The 27,583-nt window shown below is 41.2% G+C and overlaps 1 protein-coding gene across 2 annotated transcripts in view; it reads left to right on the top strand.

Moving 5' to 3' along the window:
- The window catches only part of LNX2 (ligand of numb-protein X 2), a 48,291-nt gene extending 38,904 nt beyond the window's left edge, over nucleotides 1-9,387 (top strand). For both annotated transcript variants that reach the window (XM_054577129.1, XM_054577130.1), the window contains 4 exons: nucleotides 694-871; nucleotides 3,340-3,571; nucleotides 5,328-5,486; nucleotides 7,376-9,387. In XM_054577129.1, the coding sequence (XP_054433104.1) occupies nucleotides 694-871; nucleotides 3,340-3,571; nucleotides 5,328-5,486; nucleotides 7,376-7,511 (705 nt within the window). In that variant the 3' untranslated portion in view covers nucleotides 7,512-9,387. The remainder of the gene's footprint in view (nucleotides 1-693; nucleotides 872-3,339; nucleotides 3,572-5,327; nucleotides 5,487-7,375) is intronic.
- The last annotated feature ends 18,196 nt before the right edge of the window (nucleotides 9,388-27,583 follow it).

The following is a 27,583-nucleotide window of genomic DNA, read 5'->3' on the forward strand; positions in this document are numbered from 1 at the left end:
CAATAACAAATGCCACTAAAAATAGCTTTCCCTTGAGGATATAGTTTGTTGGGAATTTATTTCCCTGTCATTAACTTATTTAAAAATTTAGTTATTTCATATCCTTTTAGTTTTTCGTGGTTTTGAAGGTAGATTTGCACCCACTTCATGACAGATTATTCTGATAATCCTCATCAGTAAGAATCAGAAGATAGGTCTGTAGCTTGTTTCTGGCAGTTGGCAAAACACTTTACTTTTGTAGTAATCTGTCAACTTTTCTTTCAAAGAATATAAAAGAAAGATGGAAGAAAAGTTAATTGGCTCATCTTAAGGACCTTAAAACTCAAATGCATTACTTTTATAGAATTATATAGAATTAATTATATGTTGGAGTTTAAGGTAACTAACTATACACATGATGTGCCTATTTTACTTTAACCTCCATGTGTCAACAGCCCTGAGTTGTTTCTGTTTCATAAATAGTCATATGAAAATACAGTAGTCCTAAGTTTGACATAGTGATCCACAGTGATCAGTGTAGTGTTTGTACCTATGAAGAACTGTGTATCACTTTCAGTTCTATAGTAAGGGATTAAAAAAAAAATGACTTACAGTTGCCATACAAGTTTTTACATTAGTTTACGCTGTTTTCCTTGCTGTATATAATTCATTCCAGTGAATATATTCAATGAATTTTTTTCTCTCACAATTTAGGATCTTACCCAGTGTGTTACATGTCAAGAAAAACACATTACTGTAAAGAAGGAGCCACACGAATCCCTTGGAATGACAGTCGCTGGGGGCAGAGGAAGTAAGAGTGGCGAGCTGCCCATCTTTGTGACCAGTGTGCCGCCTAATGGCTGCCTTGCACGCGACGGCAGAATCAAGAGAGGTAAGATAGACTCTTCAATAACTTCACCACATCTTCTCCCTGAATTCAACTTTTGTACTTAGAGAATATGGACATGACTTTTTTTTCCTTTGAAATGTCCTTTGCATATGTAAACAGAGAGCCGAAGCCTGACATTTTCTAACAGTTATTCAGACTGTTGGATTATTTTACATTGGAAAAGACTCTTCAGAGATTTCTGTAGCCCATGACCTGCAGGCTAGAGTCTCTGAAGGACCATCTCCAAAATACAAATGTTGCTCAGAATAAAGTGGGAGGGGTTCACAAGGGACAAGAGCAGAAGACACATTTTAAAAGGTAGTGAGTGGGTTTAGGGATTAGCACATTTACAAGTTCATGATCCACATGAATACTATATAATTTCAGTAATAGTGGTGGTAGGGATAAAAACAACATTCTTCATACACTGGGTTGGTTCATGTGGAAAGGCAGTCTTAAAAGCTATTTTTCCAACAGTGAAATTGGATTCCTACCTCACACCACATACAAGAATTAACTGATTATGGATCTAAAACCTAAATGTAGGATCTGCAACGTTTAGCGAAAAACATAAGTGTAAATACTCATGACCTTGGATTAGGGAATGGTTTTCTTAGACATGACACCAAAAACACAAGCAACAACAAAACAGATAAACTGGACTTCCATCAAAATTACAAATTTGATGGACACACACCACCAAGAAAGTGAAAAGATAACCCACAGAATGGGAGAAAATAATTGTTAATTGAGTGTCTGATGAAGGACCTGTGTCTAGAGTACCTAAAGAACTCTAAATAAAAAGGTAAATAACCCAATTGAAAAATGGGCAAAGGATCTGAATAGACATTTCTCCAAAGGAGATATACAGATGGCCAATAATCATAGGAAAAGATACTCAGTGTCATTGGTTATTAGGGAAATGCAAATCAAAACCACTTCGCATCCACAATGATGAACATAATAAAAAAGACAGGCAGTAACAAACATTGGCAAGGATGTAGAGAAATTGGAACCTTCATACATTGCCAGCTGTACATATAAAATGGTACAGCTGTTTTGGAAAACAGTCTAGCAGTTCCTCAAAAAGTTAACATAGTGTTACTGTAAGATCTAACAATTCTGTTCCTGAATAAATGAAAATGTGGCACCACATAAACTTGTACGTGAACTTTCATAGCAGCATTTTTCATAAATGGATTCTACTGAATGGATTAATATAATGTAGTAATATGATGGATTAATCAGCTACTGAATGGATTAATATAATGTAGTAATATGATGGAATATTATTTGGCTCTAGGAAGGAATGAAGTATTGACACAAGTTATAGTATAGTTGAAGCTTGAAAACATACCTGTGGAAAGAAGCCAGTCATAAACGACCATGTGTTGGTTCCATTTAGGTGATATGCCCAGAATGATCAGATTTATAGAGATAGAAAGTAGAGTAGTGATTACGTAGGGCTGATGGAAGGGAAGTGACTGCTGTTTGGTACATGTTTTCTGGGGTCATCGTCAGATGATGTGTGATAATTGCACAACTCGGTGACTGTACTAAAAAACATAAAATTGTAACTTTGAATGAATCAATGTTATATGAATAATATTTTAATAAGACTGCTATTTTTTAAGTTATTTTTACAATTCTAGAATTGGGGGTAATTGTATTTCCTTGTTATTTATTATTTTTTCTAAGTTTCTACAATGAGAATGTTTTGCTTTAACAGTCTGAAAAATAAATGATGTTTTGGGAGAGGAGGGTTTTCTGTAGGCTTTCTTGGTACAAATGTGTGTGCTTCCTACAGAAGTAATCCTTTCCTTCCCAACCTTTTATTTAGTCCTCATTGCCCTTGTTGTTATATTTCTTGACAGAGGAACAATTACTTGTTTTCTTTCTCAAGCAAGAGAAGATGTTCAAACCACAAGTTTCATTTCTTTGTGTGGGCCCAAGGATATCTTCTTTCCATATTGTGATATGATTGCACTGAGGGAACTATGCAGGGCTGTCTTTATGTATAAAACTTTGTAAATATAAAATGGAATAGGAAAATTAATTCCTAGATGCAAACTATCAAATAATTTTTTCATTGGAACAGTAGAAATCACTGAATCTTAAAGAAGAGAATGTGCCAGGGCCTGTACCCGGCTAAACCTATGACATGCCAGGGCTAAGGGCTTGGACTTCTAGGTGAGTCATGGTGCTTCGAGCCACACTTTTTCCCATATACTATGAAATTATTTTAAATTTTTGAGTTGTTTTGGAATGTTTTCCATGGATTGGATTTTTTTCAGTATTATAAAAATCACAAATAAGTAAAAAAAAAAAAAAAAAAATGGTCCTTTGAGTCATTGAAACTAACTTTTGTTGATTAGTTTACCAGTAGGAGAATTTGCAGGAAAATAATCACTTGGTAGGTTGGCTCATTTTTTATTTTTTTATTTTTTATTTTTGTCTCATCCTTTGAACAGGGGATGTATTGTTGAATATCAATGGCATTGATTTGACCAGTTTAAGTCACAGTGAGGCTGTTGCTATGCTGAAAGCCAGTGCTGCATCCCCCACTGTTGCCCTTAAAGCGCTTGAGGTCCAAGTTGTTGAGGAGGCCACGCAGGCCGCGGACGAGTCGCCAAGCACGTTCAGTGAAAATGAGTATGATGCCAGCTGGTCCCCATCGTGGGTCATGTGGCTTGGGCTTCCAAGGTACTGACAGTTTTTTTTGTTTTATAAAATAATCATAATTACAACGTTTATTAGTGTGGAACCCAGTAAATTCACTCACTGAGGGAGAGGAAGAAGGCTTTGGTTAGACAAAAGTAGCAATATGAAATCAATTTACAAAAGAAAATGATACTTTTTCTTAGGTGCTTATCATTAAAAGGTAAATTTAGTAATAAAAATGAATCTAAAAATACATAACTGTTTATAAAAATGAATAAAGTCATCTGTCCAATTTCTGTTAAGGCTTGTAAGTAGGCAGCCATGAGATGGGACGTTCAGTCTCCTGCTCAGGAAAGCTGTCATTGTTGGCGTTCATGCTGATCTATGCTTAGCCTTCACTATGCTTAGTGTGTGAGGTCAAAGCGTGGGGCCTTGTCCTCTCCCAAAAGTCTGTCTAAAAGCCCTTATTCCTAATCCCTTTAACTCTCCTAAAATAGCAGGGTGTAAAGCTCAGTTTTTATTGGACATAAGAGTCTTAAGCCCAGCCATTGGAGTTCAAGAGCAGCTGCTCTGAACCATATTTCTGAAGAAGTCGCTGCTTTGTGACTGACCAGCCAAGGTATTCTGAACTCAGTCAGTGTCTGGTCCTGAAAGCAATTGGAACCTCCAGGTGATTGTTGAGTAGTTTGATATTGAGGTGGGAAGACTGTACGTTACCATCTTTGTTTTCAAATCAGTTTAGATTCTTAACATATAAAAGAATCTTAAACCTGAATGATGATGAAACATTTTGACTCTTAACAAAGTATGAAAATTACTCATTTAAAATAAAAATAAACAATAAAAATGTGCCATTTTCTGGGCTTCCTAGCTTTATTTGTAATGAATTTGTAATAACTAGAATTTGTATAGTGCTCTGTGGTTTATAAAGCACTTTCACAGAAAGAACAACAAAGAAACAAGTATATTATTGGATTATTAGATATCGTTGGATTATCCAATTGGATTATTAGATTATTTGTTCATAATCTAACTTGCTGACTTGTGTTGTTGGTTAAAAAAAACAGAGGCCTAAAATTGTAGTAGAATTCATATCTCAGGGACCTGTAGGGACCTTGCATGTGGACCTTATGGAAAGAGATTTTTTTTATGACAAAGATGATTTAACTACTTCATATCTGTTTATTCCATGCAGCAAAACTGAAATAGATTTTTTTTGTTACTGTTTTCTGGATTGATTTTCCTATTTTGTCAATTAGAGTCCCTCTTTAAATGAAAGCATTTTAGGTGAAGAAGGAAAAAACACCCAACTTTTAATCCCTTGTGTAGATTAAAAAGAGGGATCTTACATTTTGGGGGAATCTGCTCTACTGCTGATTTCTTTCATCTGAATGCTGAAGTCAGCAGGGCTGGACCCGCACACCGCCTTTAAGTAGAGGCGTATTTTGAAGATACAAGTGGGTATCGGATCAGAGGACATGGCAGTGCAGGGAGAAAATACAGGCTCAGAACCCTTTCTTACAAATTTCTGATGTGTAACTCATAACCAGGTTTATTTAAACCCTCTGTGTGTGTGTATGTTCGCTTGGGAAGAGAAGACTGAACAAAGTGAAAGAAATTTGAGTCTACCTAGGACTGCATCTGTGCTGGAGAATGGGTGGTCAAAATAATACATTCAGAAGGAAATAAAGTAGCCCTTTTTCTTTGTAAGTATGACATGGTATAGAATTGTAACAAAGATGAACAGACTGTAAAAAGCCTCCATAAATTGTTTCCTGATGTTTGTGTTTGTTTATAGTTCCCTTCATAGCTGCCATGATATAGTTTTACGACGAAGCTATTTGGGAAGTTGGGGCTTTAGTATTGTTGGTGGATATGAAGAGAACCACACCAATCAGCCTTTCTTCATTAAAACCATTGTCTTGGGAACTCCTGCTTATTATGATGGAAGATTAAAGTGAGTCTTATTTTATTTACTGATGTGATTCATGTTTGTTGTGATAGACACGATCTAGACCAGGGGTCAGCTCCAAATGCAGCTGTCTGTTCTTGTAATTAAAGTTTTACTGGAACATGGCCACACTTACTCATTTACATGTTGTCTGTCACTGCTTCTGAGCTACAGGGGCAGAACTGAGTCATTGTGACAGAGACCGTATGATTGGCAAAGCCTAAAATAGTCATTTACCACCTGGCCCTTTGCAGAAAAAAATTTTCCAACCCTGATCTAGACTGAAGCATCATCACCTTTACCAACTTGCCACTCATAGCCCTATTTTGCTCATCTAATGACAGGACTGAACCTAAGTCCTTGCATTGCACATATCGTGATGTAACTAGCTCAGAGCAGTCTTGCCACGCAGCTCAGAGCAGTCTTGCCACGCAGCCTGTCATTAGATGACTCTGCTTTATTTTTCTCCACAGCACTTAAGTCTACCTAACAATATATTTATGCAAACTACTCAGAGAAGGGGGAAAGGGTTTTGTTACATTTATTGTTACATCCCTGGCAGCTAGAACCCTACCTTGCATATATAGTAAGGTCTCATTAAATCTTTAATTTATTATTTCTTAAAATCCTCACCTGAGGATATGTTTTATTGATTTTAGAGAGAAGGGGAAGGGGAGAGAGAGAGAAACATCGATCAGTTGCCTCTCATACATCCCCTGACCGGGAATCAAACGTGCAACCTAGGTATATACCCTGACCGGTAATCGAACTCCCAACCTTTTGGTGTACGGGACAATGCTCCAACCAACTGAGCCACCTGGTCAGGGCTCAATAAATATTTGATGAACAAATGTGTGATAGTTGACAGTGTACCAGGCCCAGTAAAAAGTGCTTGTGATTGATTGTATTATTGAATCCTCTTAACAACCGTCTGAGGTGTTTTTGGTGGTTTATTCCTGGCTTATAAATATGATAACTAAGTCTTAGAAGGGTTAAGAAACTTGCCTGCAATCAAATAGCTGAAAGTAGTTTGACTGCAGTTCAAACCCAGGACCGCCTGGCTCCATAGCCTTTCCCATTCACCTCCCTGGCAGTTGTCACCACTGGCAGAAAGGATGCACTCAGTCTGCATGCAGCCTCTTTTCTTTTTCAAAGCTCAGGTGCTGGGAGAAGAATGAGGTGTTATATCAAGAAAGTATACAGAGAGGAGGTGGGTGATTGTAAGTTCTTAACGCCTAGTTTTTGATGAAGGAACCAGTTGTCAAAAAGTAAATGTTGGCATCAAATGCTGCACAGCTGGAGAGTTTACAGTATTTGGGAACAGACAGTGACATCAAAATAAAATTATGAGAAGTTGATAAGGATTGGTATGCTCCAGATCAGTCTTTTACCATATTATTTTATAAAATGGAAAGCATTATTTTATGAGGAAAGAGTAGGAGAAAATGAATTAACTATTGTCTTAGCTAAATTAACGTGTTTGGGTCTTGGTTAATTTGTTTATAATTTGCATTCCACCTACTTCCAAAGAGAAATTAAGATAGCTAACGATAAAATAGCATATTCATATTATAAAGACCAAAAATCATAAAAGATTAATCACCTAATTATATTTTGTTTATGCTTGTATGAAAGTTATCTTCTTGTCCTTGAAATCACCCACCAGTTACAGCAGAGGGTGGCACAGGGGTGTCCTTGATTGGTCATGGAAAACCAACAGAGGCTCAAAAAATCACTCCAGATGTGTCTCAGAGTAGATAATACACCTTCATCATTGACAGTTAAGTGAAACTGTGATTTTCATGCTAAAAAATTCAGGGTAATGGTTTTAACACTATGAAAATCATGACAGTCTGTTTGTGTTTCTGTCTTTCTGTCTGTCTGTCTTTGTCCAGATGTGGAGATATGATCGTGGCCGTGAATGGCCTATCAACTGTGGGCATGAGCCATTCTGCGCTAGTTCCCATGTTGAAGGAGCAGAGGAACAAAGTCACTCTGACCGTTATTTGCTGGCCTGGCAGCCTGGTGTAGATTTTGAAATTAATTTTGAGTTAAACATCTTTCCTTTTTTAGGTTTTGGAAAGAAAACCCTTTCATTTTATTGTGTTTCTAGTTGTTCAGAGCTGCTGACACAGCTGGTATTTGCAGGGCCCAAAACCACTAACGTGTTCTTCTGTTGTTGCTTAAGTGGTTTTCCTCAATTTAGCCACATTTCTTTCATCTTGGAAACAGTCTTCTAATCCTGTGAGTTTATATTTTCAAAATGTGACCTATAACAATGAAGTCTGCCCAAACTGTGACCCAGCCAGCTAGATTAGAGGACTTCTGGTGGCTCTTTGTTTTCACTGACCAAGTCATAAAATGAGTTACACACACTCAAGACCAGTGTCAGTGAAGGGACTAGCAGTGACATATGCTCTTGCTGATGTACCAATGCTGCGAGTGGATACCTTTTAAATGTGGATGGTAACTGTCTCCCATTTTCCATAGGTGCCAACATTTCACAACTTCATGCTGTTTATAAGGAGATTTTTCTTGCTCATTTCTTCTTTAATCTCTCAGTGTTCATAGATGATGAAAATAGAAGTTTAACACCACAAAAGAGATTTATAAAAAATAACATACCATTATTAGAATAGTAGAGAATAAAAGATAATTTTACCCAGCAACAGGAATTTGGGAGATAATTATAGTTTACTGCTCGAGATGGTAAAAGCTGCATTTACTTGAACAGTCCAAAAGCATTAAAGATTCATTTCCAAAGAAATGTTTTGTGTAGGAAAATTTTGAAGCAGTCTTTGCTGAGAATTATTTTCTAGAGTTTGTATTATCCTTCTATCAGCAAACTTAGGGGGAAATGTTTCAGTAACTTATGCAATTACATTAGATGGTAAAGCTAAAACCATATTGCTATTCAATACACACTCATATATCAGTTAAGTAGAAGCTAGACATTTTTTATCTTATTCTGGTGAGATTCTTGAGTGTTCTAGAAACCCTTACTTTCCCCCGTTATTTCTTTACTTATGAATGTAATTATTTTAAGAAAAAGTGAAAAGTTCTATGTTTTTTTAAATCTGAAATACTAGGTTTTAGATGTGAATATCTTTCAATCAGTTTTTGGTCACTTAGGCTATTTCATATTTTTTGAGATGTTGTGGAAACTATGACCAGCCCATTTTGTGTGTCTTTTATTCAATATGGTTGTCCTTTGAACACATAAAGAAGTGAATAAGAGAAAGATATCCTTACATTATTAATATTATACATACTTGAAAAAAGTTTCATTAGAAACCTAGTTCAGAATCTGAGCTAATTTACAAGTGACCTCTGTAATAAATGGTATTGATGAACAGAGAATGTATTTCAAAACACTACCATGTATTATGAAGCATGACCACTTTGTTTTCAAACTTAGCAGTTGTATTGCTAGGGTTCATTGTATTCTAGCATGTCACTGATTTTTTCCGGTTAGTTTTATAATGATTTTTTAAAATATATCTCTTTTAAATAAATAAGAAATGGAAACAGCAATTGTTAATAATTTGTTCAACCCGTTAGCCACACTGTAGTTGACAGATAACCAAGATACAGTGGAGTGCCCCATGCAGTATATTACTGTTACATCGTGATTGGCTTTGGAAGCAGTTTGATAGTGAAATGCTTTGATATTCAAACTGACACATAACAAGTTCTTTCCTTACTCTCCAAGTAGAATTTTGTAACCCACTTTGCTATTTTTTTAAACATTTTGTAAGAATTTGTCATTTATTGGGGAGTGGCCGTCCATCAACAAATATCCTAACTGCTACTTTGTTATATATAAAATACTTTTATTGAACCCAATGGTATAATTATTTTGAAAGAAGAAATTTTTTTCAATACTATTCAATATTTTTATCATGGAAATCTTGAAACCAGCTTAAGCTAATTTTGTTTTATTACAAAAGACTATTGCTTTTGGTCAGAACTATATTTGGTGATGAAAACTTGTTTATAATTTATTGTTACTGTTGAAATATTTGAATTTGAATTTTGTCATTTGAAGCTTAAGTAGTTAAATATTTCGATTTGTTCTGTGCCTTCAGTTTAAATTATTTCAGGATTTTTTCAGATAAGTTTAAATAATAATGTGATAATCATTCTTGATGGGAATAAACGTCATCATTTCTGTAATAGCAACATTGTATCTTTTCTGGATCAGCAGATGTTGATTCAGTGTGTGATCCTGATTTTTGTTTGTGGCACCACTGTTGTCATTACAATATCCCAGGCTTGAAATCCCAGGATCACAAATCCATCTTCTAGTTCTCATTCCTGGAGGCAGAATACATAATGATTCCTGCTGACTCTTGGAAGTTTCGCCTGTGCAGTTCCCCTCGACCTGTGGCTACTGAGGACCTGCCTGAAAGGCGACTAGTACTGATGTTGAAATGATAGTACCTTGGATATATTGGATTATATAAAGTATATTGTTAAAATTAATTTCACCCATTTATTTTTACTTTTTTAAAATGTGGTTGCCAGAAGGCTGTGAATGGCATGCGTGACTCACCTGGTGTTTTTCTTGGACAGCAGCCGTGGTTTCCTCACCTTTTCGTTGTCACAGCACTTACCAGGCCAGGTGGTCCTGCTGTGGCTTCACTTCTTCTGGAGCTTTGATCATTCCCTGCATTTAAAAAAATTTTAATTAAAAGAAAGAAACTTGTCCCTTGGATTTTTAGTAAATTAAGTTCAAATCAAGACTACTGTGTCTGACTCCTAATCTGGTTTTTCAGACAACTCTGCAGTCCCATTTAGGCCTTGATACTCCAGCGCACGACTGTCAGTGCTGGCGCCATACACACGCTTACGAGTTCTCTCTGCCACGTGCCCGCAGTGCTCTCCCTCTGCGCACCTCACATGGGCCCATATTTGGAGATGTAGTTTGAACACAGCCCCAACTTAGCTCCCTTTACCTCCGCTTCCTACTTTTAAGAGAATATCCTCCTTGTGATGGGATGTCAGCCAGCCTTCATATTTGTACAAGGAGGGGAACCCCAAAAATTGGAATTATCTTCTGGAGGTCAGGCCCCTTGTAGGACAGGCTTCCCCTGCTCGGTGAGTGTTCTAGGAACCCATCTGTGTCAGTGCACCAGCTGATGGTGGTGTAAGGAGAGCATTCAGCTTCAGTGAATTTTTTTTCTTTTAGCACATTTACCCATTTCATGATGGGTGATTTACGAGTGCATCTGCCCACACTGCACTTGAGTGTTCAGCAGTTTTGACCAAAAACAACATGACCCCCATGCCCTACCCTCCCTATTCCCCCAATCTTGCCCTGAGCAAGATTTTTTTTTGTTTCCCCAGATGAAAAATCCTTAAAGGACAATGTTTTGCTAATATGGAAGTGGTGAAATAAAAAATGGCAAAGCACTGAAAGGCTTCAAAATTGATGAGTTTAGAAACTGTATTGAGCAGTGGAAAAATGTTTTGGGTATATTGCATCAAATGGAGAGTACTTTGAAGGTGAGAAGTTTAAATATGAAAGAATAAATATACAATTTTTTATAAATAAATTCCATTTTGGGGGGTTCCCCATGTGTATTATGGCTGACACCTTTTACCTAATTACTGTCACAATGTTAAGTACCATTTTTGACAGCCACCTTGCAATTCTAAATACCATCGATGCCCCGAGTCCGTAGCTCTCACACTCTGTAGCCTGAATATTCTATTGCTTTAAGGTACCTCATCTCAGTTCCCCAGATTAACAATGTATCCTCAAGCACTGGCCTACTTACACTCCCATCTTTCTATCTAACTTCTTATCAGAGTAACTTTTCTAAACTAACAACATCACTCTGATCATATCGTTGCACTGTTTAACATTTGTTCAGGGGTTCTCCGCTGCGCAGGAGGAGATCAGAGGGCTTGGCATGGCATAAAAGGCTCCCCCTGACATGGCCCCTGACTGTTCTTTAACTGTACCTTCCACACTCCCTGTCTCAGATCCAAACCACCACCCACACCCCTCACATCCCTGCCCTCCTGTGTCCACAGAGGCCGACTTGGCTCAAGCCGCTTTGCGTCTTTTGGGAAATCTTCACCAACCTCTTAGGGAAAGCATTTTTTTTCCTCTTAAAAGGTCTTGTTAAATTATATTTTTTTAGTCATAGATGTGCACCAGGAGGAAGAAAACAAAACTTGTCAGGTAGGTGCTTGATGGCCACTGTCAGTAGCAGTTTTTAAAAGACATTAAATATCGGAGATTCTATACCTTCTGAAGAGCCCAGAGTATTTTGAGGAAGGATCTAGGCCAGTGTCCGCTTTCTGTACCAGGATCCTGTCCAGGACACCACATTACGTTCAGTTGTCATGCCTCCCTGGGCTCCCCTTGGCTGTACCATTTTGTCAGACTTCCCTTACGTGTGAGGGCCTTGGAGGCATCACTGGTCAGGGACGTTGTAGTAGGCCCTCTACTGGAATTTGCTGGTTTTTCTCATGATTAGATTGTGGTTACTGGTTTGGGGAAGGAAGATCACAATAAAGTGCCATTTTCACTATGTCATATCAAGTGTACATACTCAACGTAATCTATATGGGTTTAATGTTGACCTTGGTCACCTGTCCTAAGTTGTACTTACCAGGTTTCTCCACAGTAGAGTCACTCTTCCCTCTCCCCTTCCCCCCAGAAGTCACTATGTACAGCCCACGTTCAAGGATTCAAGGAGCAGGAAGTTCTGTTCGCCCTGTTCATTTTGAGCTGTCAGGGAAACAAGCGGGCCTTCTCTGTGGGTGGAAGCAAGTGGAATCCTTGGTTAAGCATATCAGGAGCTTGCTTATTTCCTAACCCCACCCCCCAACTCTGCTATTACATAGTAAAATTGGAATAGTTGTCTCCATTTTGTGCTTTTTCACTTTTTAAATTTATAACAGTTTTTCCAACACAAAAAGTTGTGAAAATTACAATGAATACTTGAGTACCCACCACGTAGCTAAGTAAAACAGACACTGCTGTTGAAGTTCCTTTCCCATTTGGATCACTTTCTTTAGGGTCTTCCCATGTGTCTCTTCATAGTCATACAACCTGTTTAGCCTTCACATACAGTCCTTTTGTGCCTACTTTTATAGAAGTGATGTCATGCTTGTGTGCTGTTTGGCAGCTAAACTGCTTTTGCTTCAGTAGGATTCATTCATGTTTGTTGTATGTAGTTCGGGTTCATTTTCATGGCTATATATTCATTGAGTGACAATTTTATACTTGTTCTTTAGTTTATGGATATTTAAGTTATTTCCTTTACTTTTTCTTTGCCATTATTGACAATGCTGCCGTGACCACTCAGAAATAGGCCTCCGTGTGCGCCTGGGAGAGTTTCTCCAGGGCAGTGTTTTCTCACCACTGGCGCCACAGAAGAATCCATCAGAATGACGGGAGTGAAATGCATCTCGTGGTTTCAATTAGCATTTTCCTTATTACTGGTGAGATTCAGTATCTTCTCACATGCTTACCAGCCATTCCAGTGTCCTCCTTGGTGAATAACTTGTTTGACCAGGATGTTCACATTTTTCTCATTTATTTATAGAAGTTTTTTATTCAGGATATTAATACCAAGTGGATAATCTGTGGTGCAGATTTCTTCTCATGATTTGTGACTTCTCTTCAACTTTGTGATACTGTGATTAACTGAAGTTTATCATTATGATACAGACAAATGTATACATAGCAGATTCTTTTTTATCTGATTTTGAAGTTTCTTCTGCCAATTTTTTCATTTGTCCACTTACATTTTATTTTTTCCTTTAACTTACTACTTTACTCTCTGTGCTTTATGTTTTCTTCCACTGAATTATAACACTGTTTCTGTTCATTTAGTGGTTACCCCTCAATTTTTCTTTGTGCTTATTTAACATAAAGTCTTAAGTTGTTCAATAGCTTTGTCCTTTCTCTGTACCACACAGGGAATTTAGACTCTAGTCACCCTACAATCTTACATGTTTTTTAATATTTATGTATTTATTAATTTTTAGGGAGAGGGGAGGGGAGAGAGGGAGAGAAACATCAATGTGATAGAGAAACATCCATTGGTTGCCTCTCACACACACCCCAATGGGAACCAAACCTGCAACTCAGGCGTGTGCCCTGACTGGGAATCAAACCAGTGACTTAGTTTTGCGAGACAGTACCCAACCAAGGGCCATGCTGGCCAGGGCCTCCTCCTTGTCTCCGCCTCCTACCCCGATCAGTCATTATCATTTTTTTAATAGTCAAGATTTGTTGAGATTTTGTTTCTGAACTATGTAAAATACAGAGAAACTGAAATAAGCACAATTTGTGGTAGTTCTTTACCTTACAATAATATTCCGCAAAGACCGTGTTAGAAACAGAAGCCCAGAGAAGGTTCATGGCAGCATGTTAACCTGCACAATTAAGCTGAAGTACAAATGTAAGGGAAGATTTAATAAAAGCTTGGGATGAAGCAACACCATCACCATCATGATGCCAGTTTCCAAGCTGAGTCACTAAAGCAGTTTTTCGTTTGAGGGGCTGGAAGGTAGAGGGAAAAGGAAGTCTACTGTCACCAATTTTCTAGAGCAAATGCAACTTGTGTTGTACATCCAGAGACATGTTTTATAGGAAACGGTGGAAGGCAGACTTAGGGGGTTCGTTTTCTCAAGACACGAACTGCACAGTGCTCGCAGGTTTCAGACAGCAGGGTCCTCATGCTCCCTCATAGCTGCTGCAGTTGTCTCCCTGAAAGACCACAGAGCTTGCCAATTCCACTGCTACAACTTCCAAGCTTGATATCCATTCTTTTGTGTATTAAGGTGGTCTGTTGCTTTGTGGTTCCCCCAAAACTTGATTTAGTTAGATAAATGGATGGTTAAAATTACATTCGAAGTTAACAAAACTGAATTTCAGCTTTAGAGGGCATGTCACCCAATTCTTCACACCTGACGTTCCCATGTTAGAGTACAGCAAAGTCCCATTGATTTGGACTTAAGTCATTGGGAATTTGAGTGCTTAGAGTAGAGGTTAACTTGGCACTTTATATAACGAATTGACACCCCTGGCCCGGTGGCTCAGTTGGAGCATCGTTCTGTACACCAAAATGTTGCAGGCTCAATCCCCAGTCAGGGCATATACCTAAGTTGCAGGTTTGATTCCCAGTCAGGGCACATATGGGAGGCAGCCGATCAATGTTTCTCTCTCACGTCGATGTTTCCCTCCCTCCCTTCCTCCCTTCCCCTCTTTCTCTCTCTCTAAAAATCAATGTCCTTGGGTAAGGATTTTTTAAAAAAGAATTGACAAAGGGAAGGTGGGATATTTAAGCTGCCTGCCGAAGTGTACTGTCTTCAAGTTGCCATAAAGACTTGAAGAATACCCATGCACTTTCGATTTACTAACATGTTTCTTTCCCAGACAGTCATTTAAACAATTTATTCAGCATCAACTATGTGCACGGTGCATTCATGGGCTCTGCATCGCTTCTTTAAAACACTGAACTTTATCCTTCATAATTCAAAACTTCCATTTGTCCACATTTGGCAATAAACAGTGTAGGTTACACCATCCTGGTAAGGTACTGCCTCGTCACTGTCTAGGAATTCATGACTGAACTTTTCCTTTTCAGTCTCTCTGCTTCTGAAGGAAGGGCCTCAACTCCTCAGGGTCCTTATCAAAAGCTCCTTTGCCATTTTACACTGCAAATCTATTTCTTTAACTAAGCTACCAGTTAATTTCTATGGCAACACAAAAGCTCTTTAGAAGTCAAGTTGTACCTGTCAGCGCAGTGCCTACTGGCTGTGACGGGCCCGCGGTAGAAGACGCTGAAATGTAATCCCACACAGGAGCAGACTAGCCTTGGAAACCTGTGGGCACCCTGCGCGCGGCAGCGTGCCTGCCTCCCACAGGAGAAGGCGGCGACGCCCGGCGGCTCTGTGCCACACACTTAGAGATTTCCATCTGTGCTTTGTTCACTCACCTCCAAGTACTGCTTTGAAGCTGGGCTATTTCGCCAGCCTCTGTGTGTACTCACCTTGTTTCCTCAGCCGTTTTCAGTTTCAGGTGAACCTAACCACAACTCTTCCTTGGATTGCCTGCAGACTTGTCCTCAAGAGAGGTCAGGTTAGAATGATCTGTTGTTAGGACCTGATGGATGAGAAGCGGCAAGTGTCCAGCATCAAGGTTCTGAAGGCAAAGGCAGCTGTTAAAAATAGTTTTTCTTTACTTTGCCTGGATTTTATTAAAAGTTTTGTCTCACCCACAACCCTAGAACGAATCTGAGAATGTCTTAGGTCCTGGGATGTGTTGAGCACATACCCATAACTGTGAACCTATGCCACCAACTGTCCTCCCAGGGAAGTGGTGCCTCAGTTGTGTAGATTTGCCCCTTCTCTGCTCGTTTCCTATTTCCATGCCGCAGGCCTTTGGGGGCAGAATCCCGCTCCTCACCTGGCCTCTTGACGACGTGGGTTTGACTCCTGCTCCTGGCTTCCCAGCCTGTGCCGAGATAAGTGGGCACCTGTGGAGACTAGTGGGTGTTCACAGTAGCAAAGCTTACCCAATGTGTAATAAATAAGTGTTTAAGGAAAATGAGTTCTTGCTGCCTCTCATTCAGAAGTCATCCCAAAGGATATGATGTCCTCATTGTCATCCAAGTCCCCACACCCTGCATAGTCTTTTCCAGATTGGCCTGCAATCGTAAAAGCTTAGAATTTGGAAGGTCCTTATCCATATTTCTGGTATAAGAATCACTTCTATAACATGGTCCCCTAGCTCCTGCTTGAATGCTTTCATGGCAGGGACCTCACTACTTAATTTCAGGTTTTTCCATGGTTGGATAAGTCTAATTGTGATTGCATTTTTAGAAATACTTTGTCCCTGTCACTCTTTCCAACTGGAGTGTGGAAACTGGGAGGAAAAATCTCTCTCCATTTGTTTTAATATTTAAGTGAATATTAGGCAAGCACAATACACAAAACATTGATTAATCTTTTCCATTTACCTCACAAATATTTAGCATTTACTGTGTACCGAGTACTGTTCTAGGTGCTCAGAATCCATCAATTAAAAGACCAAGTTATTGGCTGTCTCTGACCTGACATTCTAAAGAGGAGACAGACAAACAATAAGTAATACAATTTTAGATGATGATAAATGCTACGGAGAAAATGAACATAGATGGAGGGAGAATGTGGGATGGGAATGAACATGTGAGAGAGGTGGTCAGGCAAGGCCTCTCTAAGGGGGGCATCACAAGGTCAATGCGGCATATGGGGTTGTGCGTGATTGCGGAATGGTTATTGGAAGCATCTATCTCATTCGGAGGCCATCACTCCAGGATGGCTGTGCCATTATGACGGACTCTGGGCTTATAGCACTATAACTGCAGAACCAGCTCAAACTAGCCCTAGCCTGTTTCTTACAAGATACTGGGTTGTTTTTCAGAGACAACAGAACAAAACTGCAAGTCATGCGGTTAAAGCATCTGCAGAGGGAAAAATGCTGCAAAATACACCCGGGGCCAAAGTCTCACCCCAAAGGGAACCAAATGACCGAGTTGTGACCAGAGCCTGAGTGCCAGCACCTTTCACAAGCCAAGGCTCTGTTGCTCAGGAATACCCGCTGCTGAAACCCTAGGTGTTGGGGAGAGATTTGAACCTTCTCTCCTTGCCGGATGGTTTCTCAAGAAAGCTTTTTTCTTTTCTCCAAAGCCAGTGCCATAGTATTGGCTTTTATGCGTGTCAATCAGTGAGCTCTTGCTTGGTAACAGCGCACTAGCTGCACCCCAACTCTTTCCCCTCCACTCTGTAGTGAAAGCACCGATAGATGCTACTGCTCACATGATACTGTTTTATTTTATTTATTTATTCCTCACCCAAGGCTGTGTTCATTGATTTTAGAGAGAGGAAGTGGGGGTGCAGGGAGAGAGAAACATCGAGGGGTTGCCCCTGTAAGCACCCTGACCAGGGACTGAACGCGCAAACCTTTTTGCACAGGACCACAACCAACTCCAACCAACTGAGCCGCTTGCTCAGAGCCGCATATACTGGTTTAGATGGAGGCTAAACCTCCATCAGTGGATAGTAACCAGCAGACCCCAGTCTGCTACTGCTACTTACTAGCCTAAAAGACTTGGGCTGCACCTACTCATCCCTGGGAATTATTAAAAATCACGCTACAGTAAGTTACCTACTTTTAGAGTTTCTCTGAACTCTGAACTTTTGTTTACTCCCAATATTGTGTGTGTTCTAAACACCACACACTAATCAGCAGGTTCTCCAATGCACCTTAATCACAGAAGTGAGTCATCTTCCCCAGACATGGTCCTAAGCTCTGCCAGCAGGACTTCTGCTCATTCTGTTCCACATCCTGCCCCCCACCCCAGGAATGTCTGATCCAGCCTGTGAAGCCCTGCTGATCCTTCCAAGCCCAGCTCAAATGCCAGCTGTAGCAAGGCTTCCCAGCACCACTCTGCCAAATCCTTCCTTCCCCCACCCCCACAGCCCTTCCTCTGTGCAGGCATCCTGTACCCAAACGCTGACAGCAGCATGCACGGCTGTCCCTCAGGCCGTGAGCTCCTCCGCGGTCTGGGTCTGCAGCCACCCAGACCTAGCACGTGGTGGTTGTGCAGTGCTTACTCATTTAAATGCAACTGTGAGAAGCTTCAGAGAAGCTGAGGATGAAAATTGAGAAACAGTCTCTGGATTACATCTTTGGTGACTTTTAAGGGAATAGATTGCACAGAAAAGTTGAGCTGGGAAGACCCATGGCAAAGGGTTAAGGAGTGGAGGCTGAGGCAGCGGAGGCGTTTGCAGGTCGCAGTTGCAAGAAGTTGGGCAGAATGCGCAAGTGTTTGTGGATGAAAAAACATGTCTGGTATCTGCTTTCAAACACTCCAGCATACCAAGAAGAAAAAAAAAGGGATGAGGGAATAGAAGGGGTAAGGGGATGTTTGAAAATTTCCATCATAGGAGTAGCACGATAGCAATAAACCAGCAAAAAAGTCTGCAAGTGAGAAAAATGGCCATCATTAGCCAGACCCCTGTCGTTTGAAATTAGTACAATGATTCTGTACTAGAAACACAAGAAAGTAATTAATTTGTTTTTGCTGACCTATTATGGCTTCATTTGGAGGCAAATTTGCCAGTGTTTACCTTCTCTACATGTTCAAGAAGCACAAGCGACAATTGTCTGACACAATGACCCCTGCATTCATCTAACAGCATTCAATACAATAAACAGCTACTTGCACTTTTTGAATTCATTACAAGTTTTTCATTGGATTCTCATCATAATAACTTTATGATGTATATTTGGCATAGTCACATTTGATAAATGAAGAAAACAGGTTAAGTAACCTATTTGCACACAACTGGCAAATAGAAAATCACACCAGAAACCAGAACCCACACTTACCTTGCCACCCCCAATGCCCATACAAAGACTCTACCTCCCTGCACTTCACCAGTGACCTAACCGCACAGCATCCCCTGAAAATACACGAAAGAAATGCTTTCCACCTCTTCTCACATCTGCCTTCCCCGTGACAAGGCCAGTCAATGTTCATTCAGCGAACATGAAAATGGGTAGTGCAGCCCTGCCACTTGGGACATTGACAGTGCAAGCAGCCAAGTCGAACGAAAAACAAATAATATTGTTGTACTCAGCCTGACCTTGAGAGGTCAGAAGTTAAAATTGTACTGAGTAGGAATTTTGCTAGGTTGCAAACTGCGTTGAATCTACGTCCTAATTGACTCTCATCCTTGACTTTGTAAAAGATTGGCATTCTTGGTCTATAGTGTCAAACCAGCTTATTTCAGCCCATCCTCTCTATCTGAGCTATAGTTCCAATTTCCCGCTTTCATTCCTAAACAGGGGAACTTTGTGGGAGGTCTTCTCAATTCCTGCTCTTGACTCTGCCATTACGTATCTTTGCAGAAATTCTCAAGGGCACTTTGGGATTCACACACTGCATATGTTGAGAACTTGACATTGAGATTCAGTAAAGGATCTGGAGAACTCCAAAAATGCCACATCTCAACTTGAAAAAAAAAATGTATTTGGTTTCTGTGGTTAAGGGAAATTACAACAACTAACAGCTACTGGAAGTTGACTACATGCCAAGGAGTGTTCACATGCATTTATCCATTCACTCCTCATAAGCTCCCAAGCTCAAAACTGCAATTATCCCAATTCTATAGGTAGGGGAAACTGAGGCACACAGAGGTTAGCTCCTGGGGCTTGAAATCCACTATGCTACATTCTGTCCCAAAGTCACGCAAGGGCCAGGTAAGATTCCACACCAGATAAGGGCTCTATCCCTTTTGATCTTGCTTATGAGCACTGACCAGGGACCTGAAATCTACCTGCCTTTGCCTTTGTCTTCCTGTCTGACATTTGCCTCCCTATGATCACAATACTCTTGTGACTATCTGACGTGGTTAGGAAGCAAGGGTCAGATGGAAACAATGCCCCAGTGGGCCACCCCTGAACCTCAATCAGCCCCTCCCTCGACGGCTCCTGCTACCTGAGCAGAATTTGTGATCTGCCCCAGTTCTAATTTGTTTTCTGCTGCTTCCTGATGAGAACAATATTCATTGTACAATTGTTTTCACAGATCTGATAGATGCGCTTTTCTTTAAGTTAATTTGAGGAAGGGCTTCTTAGAAACATCATGGGTCATTGACAAAACGATGCCCACTCTCCAAATGCACAGCCAGTGGCCCTACCCTCCTCCAGGTCAGGTTACATGGGCCTGGGGCTGACAGGACTCTTCAAGAACACTGGCGTTCTGAAGCAAGGTTCTGGGTGATTCCACCAAGAGCAGGTAGACCTTCTGCGTAGGCCCCTCCTGTAAACTCCATGAGGTCAGGCTCAGGATCTGTTCTGGTCACCGCTGCACCCACAAGGTTTTGCACAGGGTGGGTTTGTGGGAGAGCCCTCACCCAGGTTTCCTGCCTGCTCTCCTCCCAGCCCTCCTGTCCTATTGTTTTCCTCTCCACCATTATTCTGAGCCCATGCCTCAGTTCCTCCCTTTTCCTCCTTGCCTTCTTTTGCTCTCTCTTCTTCCATCGGCCTGATACACTGCTTATAACCACAGTTCTTTGAATCTTTTTTTCTCTTTCTCACAGCTCTTTTCTATTGCATTTTGACTAGATTTTCAAAGTGTTTGTAGCTGAATTTCAAGGGCCTGACTGTTCTGCATTCGTGTCATGGGATCCCCTGGTCCATAGAACCAAACCTTCATTTCCAGTCCTCTCTCTTCATTTTCTTCGCATACATGATCTCTCAGCCCCAGCCCCGCCAGCCATGCACTTTCCCCAAAATGCTCCTGTGATAGCCCCCCACACCCTTAGCCAGTTCTCAGGCCCCTAGACCCCCCAGCCCACAGGGCTTCTCGTGACCTGAGCTTTGGTGTGGGCCTCTCCAGGGTTCTGATTTCAGTTTGTTTCTATTGTACTGCTCATTCTCAGGTGTGGAAGCCCTACCTTGGCAAAGGTGCTCTAAGCTCCTTCAGGACAGGCACCAGGGCTTTGCTGTTCCATTAAGTCCCCCAAGGTGCTGCCACAGAAAAACTACCAAATCAAGGCTCACCCTTTGCAGACAATGCACCAGGTGAAAACAACTTACGGTTCAGGTCCTCGTTACAGCTTGGGGCCTCCCTGCCCTTGTACCCCGCCTCCCATCAGCTCCCTTGGCTTTCTGTCTTGTGCTGAATCAAGGTGATGGTAGCAGTGATCTCATCCCTCATTCTCATGTGTCCCACTAGGCTTCATGCCTCTTCCCAACACATCTCTGTTTCCAGAACAGCCTTCATTCTACAAGGTCCAGAGTACCCCTGCTGCTGAGAGCCTTGCTCACTTACTCCAGGCAGGCATCCGAGATTCTACCCAAAGAAGGAAGAAAGGAGAGTCATGGGGACAAGAGTGTGTGCATAGCACTTTTGAAGGGCTGCCAGCACTGGGGGTCAGGCAGGAGTGTCAGGAGCTCAGGAATGACACGAACTATGCTGTTCATCTAAGCAGGTTTCTTCAGACTTTTAAGACTGTGTACTCCCTCCCCCAGTAAAGAATTAGGAGCACTCACCCCCTTCTGCCATAAAATATATGAATATTAGTTATTAACTATATATGACTCTACTAACATATGAGCTCATTATAAAATAAAATATGAAAATAAGAAAAAAGATGAAATAAATAATATTTTAAATGGTTTTATTAAAAGTGTAAAAAAATCTTTTCCATTAACTTTTAGTTAAAGCAATCTGATTAGATATAGATAATTCTTTAAAAAAAAAAACAACAAACCTGAATTTTGCATTTTGTGATACAGAACCTGGAGGGACCAGTCCTAGAATTTAGTTTATGTCAGCACTGGGCTGTCACAGGTGAGTAAGCTACCTCTCTGAGACCGGTCAATCCCTGTGGAACCAGGGTATTTTGGGCTGGGCTAACACATTCCCTTCTGTGCCTTTGTTGTCACCAATTACACAAAGTTTATTGTTAAAATTGAGCTAGCAAATTTTTGTCTTTTCTGATGTCAGTCCATTTTTGCATGCTAATCAAAAGGTCTCACAATTTTACATTTTGGACAAGTGGTTTCGAAACACTGTAAGGAGATTTAGTAGATATTCATATAACTAGAAGATGGTTTCATCTTTGGGTGTAGATGTGAGCATTTCCCCAAACTTTCCTTTTTCAAAATGCTCTCCCAATGGCATATATTTCCTCTGGAAAAACACACACACATACACAATTACATTCTCACTTATTGTTAGAACATCTTTTCTTCAAATATGGGCTTGTTGACTTTCCTAAAATAAATACTGATGGCCTAAGTCTCTCGGGTCTGATTTGGCTCTCACTGTTCTTTCTTGCGGTGTGGCCGATGAAGGGTCCTTCCCGGGAATAGCAGAGGTCTCAGCTCAATCATTTTCTCTGTGTTCCCTTTCCCTTGTACCTTCATTACCAACATTACCCATCTGCCATTTCTTTGCAACAATCTTTTTTTTTTTTTTTTTTTTTTTAGGAACGCCCTCATCCATTTTCAAAGTTTAATTTAGTTAACACTAAATAATAAAATACTTAAATCCATTTAACCGGATGCATACAAAATACACTAAATCACAACATGCTGAAAACAAATGGAGCTATAAGGGTTCCCTCTGATACCCCCTTTGAGGACCACCTCTCTTTTTAATGGCTTATCCAGTGTACTGCATAATGTGTGGCTTTGACATTCAGAGTGAGGATGCCAGCATCAATCTGTATTTTAACTATTTGTAAAGTGGTTTTTTTTTTAGTTTTGGGGAAAAAATAAATAGAATTCTAGTATTTTCTTTCCACCACCCAAAGACACAGAGGATGCCCCTCCCCACCCCACGCCCCGGAACCACATGGGAGTAAGGAATACAGATGGGGTGCGTCTTTGCTTCACCATCTCCCCAGTCCCAATGTGATAAAACCGTCCCCTTCTACCCATCTGGCTACAGAGACAGCAAAGGCCCAGGTAAACTGCACATCTGACCATGCCGTTCCCCAGCTCTAAAACCGCTGCGGGCTCATTATGGCCACAGAATAAAGTTCAGATTCCTTTGCCTGACTCATGTCTACAGGGGACCCATCATTCACTGGCCCAGCCTGTCTTTGGGACTTCACACCACCCTCCAGCTCCGCCTGGGACTTGTCCCTGTTCCTCTGCATCTGCCGCTGCTGCTATTCCCCCCCTGTAGCCCTCCACCCTGGACCCCTATCTGTCAAAGCCAGTTCCCTGCTCACTGCCTCCCTGCAGTCTCTTCTGATTATGCCCTTCAGAATGGATGACTCCCTCATCTCTGCCCCACAGCACGCCAGTCACTCCTCGTCCAGGTGCTGATGCTGAACTGGAGCGAGGCTGACCTGCCTGTGGCGTCGGGGTCACGCCTCACTGTCTCTGCATTCCCCTTGCTGAGCAGCTGTCTGCAGGGCATGTTTGTGAAACAGCTTGCAATTTTTTTAATGAAAGCGGACACGTACTCTCCTGCAAGTGGTTTCTCACCATCTGCGGGCCTTCTTTCGGAGTCCTGGAGCTGACGGCGTTAACCATGCCTGGGGTCCAGGTGGCTGACTGTGGCCGCTCAGGTTAACTCCCCTTCCCTCTGTTCCTGACCCTCCTCCTCGGGGGCTCTGTCCTCATCGAATTGTGACCACGAATGCCAGCCCTGGCCACACGCTTGCCGCTCAGGAGTAGCGTGAATGAAGGTAAAAACGCAGGGACTGGTTCGTTTTTTCTGAGCTGCCAGGGCATCAGAAACTGCGGCCGCCAGGGCATCAGAAACCCCGGAGCTGGGCGCCTCCAGAACGAGCTCCGGGAGAAACGTGGGAACTGGACGCGTTCTCGCGCCCTCTGGTGGCCGGAGGACGTGCCCACCCTCCCGTGCTCCCCAGAGTTAGCCGCCACGCCCCGCCCCGCTCCAGGAAGCAGGTGTGAGTGAGGCCCAAGCAGGAGGGCAGGCTATCGGAAGCTACACAAACCCAACTTGTAGGAAGGGAGTGGGTGTACGCCCTCCCACGTATAAAGATCTCACATGGTTGGGATAAGGTAGAAAAGCAACGTGTGCAAACATTGCCCACCTTCATGTGGGTATTTCTCCATCCTGAGAAGCTAAGATGGCAATTTGGCTTGTTCACTATGTGTGAGTTTAGCATCTATGGTATAGAGCTCTTTGAATGCCAGTGTTGTTGAGGTTTTCATAATTATTATGTACCTTCAAAAGATGTTCAATGTAATTCTGATCATACTCCTCTAAAAATGCCTCAGATTAAAAGCTTTTGCTGGCTCTTTAGACCGTGGGCCTGCAATTATAGAAAATGAACTGCATTTTCGCTTTCCATTGAAATTAATAACAACGGTTCCCCAGTTGACTCTGTGAATAGTTAATGGAACAAACAAGGTACTTCAGTACAATATGGATTGGAAAGCCATTTGAGCAAGATTCTGGGTTTCAAATGGGAAAATAATTCATACAATGCAAACCTTTCTCCTACACACAATGTGCAGTAGATGTTTCTCCAAAATAAAAACTGAACTATTTAATAACTGATTAACCATACCTTCCTCTGCATGTTACTCTGATAAAAACTGAACTCTAGGAAATTATCTAACACCTGGTAGTTAGCCCTGCAAGAGACCTTAGAGGACATATAGATGTACCTCCTTATTGACCATGAAGAAACTCGAGTTCAGAGAGGTGGAGCATTTTCTACAGACGCTAAGCTGGGAAGGGACAGAGATAAAAACAGAATCTGGTCTACTGACCCAGAGCAAAGCAAACCCTACAAAGTATGTATTGTCATGGTCACTTTACAGGTGTAGAAATTAAGTAAAATATCTTGCACAGTGCATCTCCTTGGCCCCTCCTGGGGAGAGACGCCTGGAGTGGAACTTACTGACTCATGATGGGGGGGTCTCCACTCTTTCCCCATCAGTTGGCACCTCTCAGTCCTGCTGCCAAGTCCTGTGTCTGGTCCCATTGCTGGGAGGGGACTTTAGGGACACTTTGGCTCAGGACATGCCGTTTTCACTCTTTCCCCACCAAATCCAAATCACCTGCTTTTGGGAAATTTCATCTTTATAGGGTGTAGATATCAGGGAGAAATTTTCAAGTTAGGTTAGACAAGTGCTGGTGGTGAAAAGAAACCTAAAAGGGATAAATATTAAAAGAGTTAAGGTAATGTTAAGATGGCAGCATAAGAGGAGAAAACTCGCCCAGCCTCTCCTCATTTAGGAGCTAGCTCATTTGTGTCAGGCACCTTCCTGGTGCCATTTGAGGCTACATCCTTTCACATACATTCACCTCTTATTTCACTCACCCATGTACGCCAGGAGGAGGGTGAGTGACATCGAAATATTACACCTAGAACATAGTAGAATGTTCCAAAGAAATTAGTGAGAAGCTGTTATGGACTTCCCAAGGTTTGACTATAGTGGGCATTTAGCTAAGTGCAGACAATTTAATAAAAGTAACACTCTTTACAGATGGCCAACAGGTACCTGAAAACCTGCTCAGCGTCACTTGTGATCAGGGAAATGCAAATTAGTATCACAGGGAAGATGTCACCTCACACCTGTCAGAATGCCTATCATTAAAAAAGACAAGTGATAACAAGTGCTGGCAAGGATGTGGAGAAAAGGTAACTCTTGTGCACTGTTGGCGGGAATGTAAATTGTTGTGGCCACTAAGGAAAACAGTGTGGAAACTCCTTGAAAACACTAAGTTGAAAAGATATCTGCACCTCCATGTTCACTGCAGCATTATGTACAATAGCTAAGATATGGAAACAATCCAAGTGTCCATCGATGGATGAATGGATGAAGAAAATACACACACACACACACACACACACACACACACAAAATGGAATGCTGAATGCTATTCAGCCATAAAAAAGAATGAAATCTTGTTATTTGCAACAACATAGATGTGCCTTGAGTCAAGGCAACTGAGAAGAGACTAATGTCACAAGTCAGAGTTCTGTCCTTGGGGTTCTCCTAGGTGAATTTTTACCTCAAAATGGCACAAAGCTAGAAGGGAGAGCTGAAAGTTTAGATGACCAAATATCAAGATTCAAAAAAATCTTAGTAAGTTGGAACTAAAATGATGAGCTTTCAAAAGGTAAAGTGTCTCATTTAGGTTCAAACAAATAATTGCACAAGTACAAGGTGTGGGGGGACTTAGAAATTCTTGACAGCCCAAAATTCAGTATTAACCTGGTTGCTAGTGCAGGTTTTAATTATATTAACACACTGTAGGATAACATCTACAGGAAAAGAGGGAGTGGTCCCATTGTCCTTTTTTGTAAGCATGTGACATCCAGTTCCTATGGGCACTTCTAAGGGTGGACATGGGAATCTGGATTGTGTCCAGAAAGGAGCTCTGGAGTCCTTGTCATGTGCGGTGTGATTGAGGAAACCACATATTCATGCTGGGACAACCCAGGACACACACCTGCTGTCCTCATCAGGTTGCACAGTGGTTGTGTGGAAGAGGCAGACATTTCCACAGAGGGCTGAGCGGGTGCTGAGTTGGGAATTGTCGGGGGGCAGGCCAGTGCTCAGAGTATGGAGGCACTTCTTGGTAATCCCAGGCATTTCTGTATGCAGCCAGGTCTCCAGAATGTTTCAAATAGAGATCCTTGTGGACATACCTATACCCCACCCATCTTGGTATCCCCCAGAGCACCAGTGACCAGAGCACTCACCATTCCTGGTGAAGGTTTGGTGAGAGCTGAATGGCACTTCACATACCTAACCCACCATGCCCTCTTTATAAAGTGACTGAGATTAGCAGTCTCTTCTATAATCCGGGCATAAATTCCAGCTGAGAAGACATCTGGATGCTTCCACAGTCTCTTGAAGACATAAACAATTGCATTGTCCTCTAGAAACACTAGAGTTTAAAAAAAAAAAAGAACAAACACAAATCCTATCATCACAAATTTTGGAAACATGAGTACATGGCCCATTGCTTGTTTTTTAAACCTATCTTTAAAAATTTTTAATTCTGTAACATTTAATATCCAAAATAATTCATATGATAAGACATAATTTTTTTAAAAAAGCAAAACCAACCATGAACTCACCACCTAACCTAAAAACAAGGATGTCCCCAAGGTCACTAAAAGCAGTTGAGTTTCCCTCCTTGAACCCATCCCTTTGCTTCATCCTCAACCCTGAGGCAACCACTATACTAAATTTTCTGTTTCCCAGCTCCCCTTTTTTTTTAGTTATAGTTTTATAATATGATGTTCAATTTTCTACTTCATAAAATATTACTGTATATGTTGGCTCTTCTGAGATTTATTTTTGATTCATCATTGTTCCTGAGACTCACACTTACTTTTGTGTATCGCTGACAGTCACGCCCTTCTCATTGCTGTATAACATTCCATTGTGTGACCTTGCCATGATTTCCTTATCCATTCTCCTACTGATGCACATTTCAGTCATTTCCAGTTTTTGTCTATAATGAGCAGTACTGCTCTAAACATTTTTACAGATGCCTCTTGGCTCCCAGACGCAAGAGCAACAGTGACTCTAGCATATGTACCTAGAAAAGGAATTGCTCAGCCTCCAAATT

The sequence above is a fragment of the Pteronotus mesoamericanus genome, unplaced genomic scaffold (assembly GCF_021234165.1).
Source record: "Pteronotus mesoamericanus isolate MK-2021 breed Mesoamerican mustached bat unplaced genomic scaffold, CSHL_Meso_final contig_41, whole genome shotgun sequence".
In the NCBI taxonomy this organism is placed as follows: domain Eukaryota; kingdom Metazoa; phylum Chordata; class Mammalia; order Chiroptera; family Mormoopidae; genus Pteronotus; species Pteronotus mesoamericanus.